This window comes from Dipodomys merriami, unplaced genomic scaffold (genome assembly GCF_024711535.1).
Source record: "Dipodomys merriami isolate MVZ:Mamm:240054 unplaced genomic scaffold, mDipMer1.0.p SCAF_204, whole genome shotgun sequence".
NCBI lineage: Eukaryota > Metazoa > Chordata > Mammalia > Rodentia > Heteromyidae > Dipodomys > Dipodomys merriami.
In genome coordinates this window covers 1388498-1390518 of record NW_027203427.1, presented here as the reverse complement: position 1 = coordinate 1390518, position 2021 = coordinate 1388498, and the positions used below count along the sequence as shown (strand labels likewise).

The following is a 2021-nucleotide window of genomic DNA, read 5'->3' as shown; positions in this document are numbered from 1 at the left end:
AAATTGGGTGGGGGGAGGGGGGAGGTGGGGAAGGGAAGTGAAGGGTAAACAAAGGAGGAGGCTGCAATGCTTGGTAAGAAATGTATGCATTATCCTGCCCATGTAATTGTAGCCCCTCTGTACAGTATGTTCTCAAATAAAATAAAATACAATTTAAAAAAAAAAAAAGAAAAAGAGAAGAAAGGAAAGACCTCTATTCTCTGAGTCTTCTATGGCTTTGAACAGATTTTATAATCTTTTCACTTGAAGAAAATCATAGCTGCATACATAGTGAAAAACAGCTTTTCTCTTATTGTGGTAAAACATTTCATAATCTTCATGAGTTGGATACGGGTGGGGAAAAAGCTGAGATTCAGGTACTTTCCAACACATTGTGTATGACTTGTTTTGTCTCTACCAATGTGTATTTGAATAATTTTAATCCACTTGATGTTCGGCACTTTACTACTACATGCCTTGGTATTTAAATGTTCATTTGTTTATTATACACATTAAAGTACTATTTAATGAAGAAAAAAAAAAAAGACTTTCCTGCCCAAGCTGGCTTTGAACTGAGGTACTTAGATCTCAGCTTCATAAGTAGTTAGGATTGAGCCATCAGTACGCAGTATGAGGCACCAGTAAACAGCAAGACCTCATTTTAAAGAGTGAACAGAGGAGTGCTAATATGTAAAGACAAAGAAGTCAAGCTGTGCCTTCATCTCAGACTTAGAAGGGAAAACACTATGCAAGTCAGGAAGTGCTTGCAGCAGGTTAAGAGGAGGAAAGAGAAGGCAAAGGTGTCTCTTGTGATCAAGTGGAAATCATATCCAACTGAATACCAAATCACAGATGCTCTGAAATATACACTTGTGTTATTTATAAGACAACAGAAGCCTTGTCTGGTTGGTGCCCCTGAGGCTGAGATGGAAGAAAGAATAAATTGAGAGGATTGTCACTGACCACCTGGACAAAACCCCCACTGAACTTCAGAGCCTTGCTCTAGCTGAGAAGCACTATCTTCAGGCAGAGGCCCCAGGAGGAGCAGCTGGGGCAGCCCAGCCTCTCACTTCTGCTTCCCTGGGAGGTTTATGTTATGGCTTGTATCACTGTGGGAGGGTACCTACTACCCTGTTGACAGTAATAAGTTGCAAAGTCTTCAGGCTGAAGGCTGCTGATGGTGAGAGTGTACTCTTCCCCAGATCCACTGCCACTGAATCTGGATGGGACCCCAGTTTGCAAGCTGTTTGCCCAGTAAATCAAAAGTTTAGGAGCTTTCCTTGGTTTCTGCTGATACCAATGTAAATTAGTACCAATGCCCTGACTGGCTCTGCAAGTGATGGCGACTCTGTCTCCTACTGACGCAGACAAGTAGGATGGAGACTGAGTCATTAGGATGTCACCTCTGGCACCTGATATTGGAAACAAAAGACAAATATCAACACAATTAATTTTGCTCTGAGACCGTTCATGAAGAATGAGGCAACACTGTTAACAATGGGCTGAGTAAATTCCTAGCATCTCCTTCCTTACCTGGGAGCCAGAGCAGCAGGAGCCCCAGGAGCTGAGCAGGGGCCCTCATGTCCATGCTGTATGCTGACTGCAACTGACTCCTGCACAGGGTGTGAGCAGACTATAAAGAAATTCTCGGGGCAGTAGGTTGTGCTCTAGGCACATGCAAACCCTCAAGCAGTGGGCAGAGCTGCAGGCCTGGCCCAGAAGCAGGCTGGCTGAAAGGCCTGTCAAAGCCCAGAACTAAAGTCACCAGGGGTGGAGTCTCTAGAGACCTGCACAGAACAAATTTGTCCTCAGAAAATGTTTTTAAAGGAGGGTGTGACAATGATCAATAGGAAATGGACTCATTACCTTACTCACGTAACTGTAACTCCTCTGTACAATATCTGTACAATAAAGTATATATTAAAAGAAAATGAAGGGACAGTGTTAATGGAAAAGAAGGGGACCTTTGTGGAATGGTGGCCCTTAGTCTCCAGCCCCCGTTCCCACCCCAGACAACTTCTTTTTTCTTACTGAAGAAACAA

The 2021-nt window shown here is 43.4% G+C and overlaps 1 gene segment (V, D, J or C); it reads right to left on the bottom strand.

Annotated features, from left to right (window-relative positions):
- Positions 1 to 1068: 1068 nt before the first annotated feature.
- On the bottom strand, positions 1069 to 1676 carry LOC138833374 (immunoglobulin kappa variable 1-9-like). The segment is given in 2 exon segments: positions 1069 to 1391; positions 1513 to 1676. Coding segments are annotated over 2 exon segments (378 nt in total).
- Between the last annotated feature and the right edge of the window lie 345 nt (positions 1677 to 2021).